The sequence below is a fragment of the Arachis ipaensis genome, chromosome B6 (assembly GCF_059453495.1).
Source record: "Arachis ipaensis isolate K30076 ecotype BB chromosome B6, ASM5945349v1, whole genome shotgun sequence".
NCBI classification, from domain to species: domain Eukaryota; kingdom Viridiplantae; phylum Streptophyta; class Magnoliopsida; order Fabales; family Fabaceae; genus Arachis; species Arachis ipaensis.
In genome coordinates, this window is record NC_142441.1 from 17,091,339 (window position 1) to 17,094,945 (window position 3,607).

The window sequence follows — 3,607 nt, forward strand, 5'->3', positions numbered from 1 at the left end:
ATTAACCAATTATGAAGTTATTTGAGTGATTTATAATGAATGAGGTGTTTATGTTCTTCCTACATCTGAAAAAAGAGTGTGTGTATGTAAATAAACATGAAAAAAATTTTGTTCATGGAGTGAAAAAAGAAGCCACTAAAGGATGATACAGGCCCTTAAATAATAGCTAAAATGGAATAAATAATTGTAGTATCATCCTTGTTATTTTCATGCAGTTGTTTTTAAGCTAAAATGTGTATGATGATTAGCATGATTTCTAGCTGCTGTGGTGTTTTTACTGCATCTGTTTCAGGTTTTATTTACATAATATTTAATACTTTTATTATTACGTAATAATTTTATTTCCTTTCATATATTGTGTTTCTTTCTGAATTATAGGCCCTGCAACTGTCGGATATTAGTGAGGTTGGAAGTGAAGAGATGGAACTTGGTGATGAGGTTTTAAAATCTACTTTAATTTTTTCTAGTCACAATTCGCATGTTTCATTTGGTCCACAATGGTAACTAATTTTTCTAAAATAATCTAAATTGTAGTTACCAGATCATGGTTGCCTTCAAGAAGACGAGATACCAAGAGTTGGCATGCGGTTTGCGCAGCTAGAGATGGCTAATGACTTTTATGTTACCTACGCCAAGAAAATAGGATTTGCAACTAAGATACGGACGACAACATATGACAAGATCACAAAGATACTCGTTAACCAAGCTATCCACTGTAATCGCGATGGGATTCGTGGGTCTCGTGTCAAAGCACCAATACGGAAGAATACAATTTCTGCTGTGGGTGCAAGGCAAGGATATATGTCAAGTTTGACAAAGACATGCAAGATTGGATTTTGTTCAAGGTTGACTTGAGGCACTCGCATCCTTGTTCAGCGAGAAAGGCTGTTCACTACCATGAGTATAGGAAGTTGAGCATGCATGCGAAGTGCGTGATCGAGAATAACGATGAGGCTGGGATTTCGACCAAATAAGACCTTCCTAGCTTTGGCAAATGAGGCTGGAGGGCCGTCTAACCTGGGATTCTCAGAAAAGGATTTAAGAAACTATATAATAGCGAGGCTCCGAACTAGCAACGTGAATGCTGATGTCAGGGAGATGATGAGCTACTTTATGAGGATGAAGGAGATCAATCCGAACTTCTTTTACGCGGTGAAGCTGGATGAAGAGTGTAAATTTAGGAGTGCAGTATGGATGGATGCAAGGTGTAGGGCGTCGTATGAATACTACGGAGATGTCGTGTCTGTTGATAGCACCTACAGTACAAACAGGTATGTAGTAGTTAAGTTGGTGTTTGGTCCTTTAGTTGGTAAAACTCTATTCGATCGTGATTAACATTTCTTATATCCGGTTGGTTCTTCTTGTAGGCATGGATTATCGTTTGTGTCGTTTTTTGGGGTCAACCATCATGGTAGGTCGACCCTCCTCGGTTGTGCTTTGCTGGGGAATGAGGAAATTGCAAGTTATGAGTGGGTTTTCAGTCAATAGGTGAAGTGTGTTGGTACTGCTCCACATCGTATCATAACCGATCAATGTAAGTCCATTTACCGTGCGATAAAAAATACTTTGCCCGACACACGCCACCATTGGTGCATCTGGCATATTACGAAGAAGTTACCTTTCAAGCTTGGGGGTTACCGCCGGTACAGATCTTTGTATGATGACCTAAACGACATTGTATGGAACTCTCTGACTGAGGAGTCATTCGAAGATAACTGTGCTGATTTTATAGATGAGTACAACTTACATAACAACACATGGCTGTCAGGTTTGTTACTCTACGACTACTCTACACGCTTTAATTGCAATTATTCGGCATCTGGATGTTTAGCTTATCAGTTACTGTTGATGACAATTATATGGATGTTCATTATAGTATACATTTGGATGTTTAATTTATTAGTGACTGTGGATGGTCATTTCTCAGTTGTAGTAATATGTTTGGTGTAAGGTTTCTATGCTTAAATTGGGATTCTTTATTTCTTGTAGATCTGTATGATGACCGGCGCATGTGGGTCCCGATATACTTCAAGGGTGAATTTTGGGCTGCCATGAGGAGTACGCAAAGAAGTGAGAGCATGCACGCATTCTACGGTGGATACTTACACAGTAAAACTAGCTTGGTTCAATTTGTTCACGAATATGACAATGTGCTTGGAGTGAAGGAGCAGAGGGAATTGGAGGATGATGCGGCAGACTCAAGGGGTGTTATCCCTTGTGCAACGAGCTCGCCTATTGAGAAACAGTTTCAACAAGAGTACACTACCAGCATATTTAGGGATGTTCAAACGGAGTTCATAAAAAAGGCTAATTGCAGGGTCTCTGTCGTTGTTGAAGATGAGCCATCGGTGTCCATCATGGTGGAAGAGGAGAAATTAGTCAACGATACTATGATTTACATTCCGTACGATGTACATTTTGACCGGACAACACAGGAGGTTCGGTGTGAGTGCCATCTGTTTGAGAGTTCAGGTGTGTTGTGCTGTCACTGTCTTGAAGTTTTCCACTCGTATAAAGTTTACAAAGTACCTCCCTGTTATGTTCTCCCTCGATGGTGCAAGAAAGTAAAGCGCCAGCATACGTATGTCAAGAGTAGCCATGATGTCAGTCGGTCGGATGAGAGTCATGTTGCATTCAGGGGACTTTGTGCACACTTCTATAATGTTGCTCAAGAGTTCGTCGGTGACGATGACGAAACATCATTGCTACATGCTGCTTTGGATGAAACAAGGACCAAGTTGGCAGCACACCGTGCAAAGAAGAGGTCTGAGACCGTGTCAGATGCCCACGCCAGCTTCGGCTCACAGAGTTCAAATGACATTGGTGTTGATGACATCCAAGGCCCATCGAAGGTCGCCACAAAGCGCAGGCCAAAGAGTAAGAGGCTCAGTGCTGCCCTTGAAAAGTCCTTCAAGAATTCAGCTCGGAGGAATCACAAGAAATCACCCCCGGTACATGTTTGGCTTTATCTCATCTTTCTATTTTTACTTGGTATAGTACGATGAAAGACCATAATTGTTTCCTTTTTTCTTTTTTTTTGTTGGCAGGTGTTTCGTCCTCACGCTTCGCAAGATGTAAACCTTCCTTTTGTTGTTGGTCGGAATGTTCCCAAACAAGTCGGTGGTTTCATGTCTTTGTTAAACTCCTTAAACAAAAATTAGTCTCATTTGGATAAGGCTGTCATAGTGATTATCTCGTCATATTTGTCTTTAAATGGTCCATGTTAGATTTAAGGTTTGTTGGTAGATGTGAAAAAGTCTATATCTTATTAATTCCAGGAACCGTTTTTTCATTTGTGAAATGCACCACTTTGCTCTTTTTTTTTTCGTTTAGACTTAATCCACATTGACTGTATTTCATGGTTAGTATGTAAGTTACGAGATTGTTTAATCAAATTGTAGTTCATTTCTACATGCTTTTCTTCGGGTACGTTGCAATTCGCGCCATATAATCAGTTGACGTCTTTTTTTCTTATCAAATAAGGTGGATGTTCAATTCTGCAAATAATCAGATGTTCATTTTCACTCTAGAGATGGATGGTTGTCCGTTGTTATGGTTTATTTTTTGACAAAATTACAGTAGATGTTCATTACATTAAGGTTTTGGA

General features: G+C 39.8%; 1 protein-coding gene across 1 annotated transcript; it reads left to right on the top strand.

Annotated features, from left to right (window-relative positions):
- Positions 1-948: 948 nt before the first annotated feature.
- On the top strand, positions 949-3,161 carry LOC107646441 (protein FAR1-RELATED SEQUENCE 5-like). Its single transcript, XM_088490464.1, has 5 exons — positions 949-1,271; positions 1,368-1,473; positions 1,627-1,768; positions 1,990-2,951; positions 3,048-3,161. Exons 1-5 carry the CDS (start codon positions 949-951, stop codon positions 3,159-3,161), a joined length of 1,647 nt encoding a protein of 548 aa, XP_088346590.1.
- The last annotated feature ends 446 nt before the right edge of the window (positions 3,162-3,607 follow it).

What these genes read in the sequence shown, in the direction of transcription:
- LOC107646441 (XM_088490464.1), top strand. Translation starts at nt 949, where the DNA reads ATGAGGCTGGGATTTCGACCAAATAAGACCTTCCTAGCTTTGGCAAAT. An exon ending in AGCACCTACAGTACAAACAG is followed by an intron (nt 1,272 to 1,367) that starts GTATGTAGTAGT and finishes TTCTTCTTGTAG; the next exon opens with GCATGGATTATCGTTTGTGT. An exon ending in ATCACAAGAAATCACCCCCG is followed by an intron (nt 2,952 to 3,047) that starts GTACATGTTTGG and finishes TTTTGTTGGCAG; the next exon opens with GTGTTTCGTCCTCACGCTTC.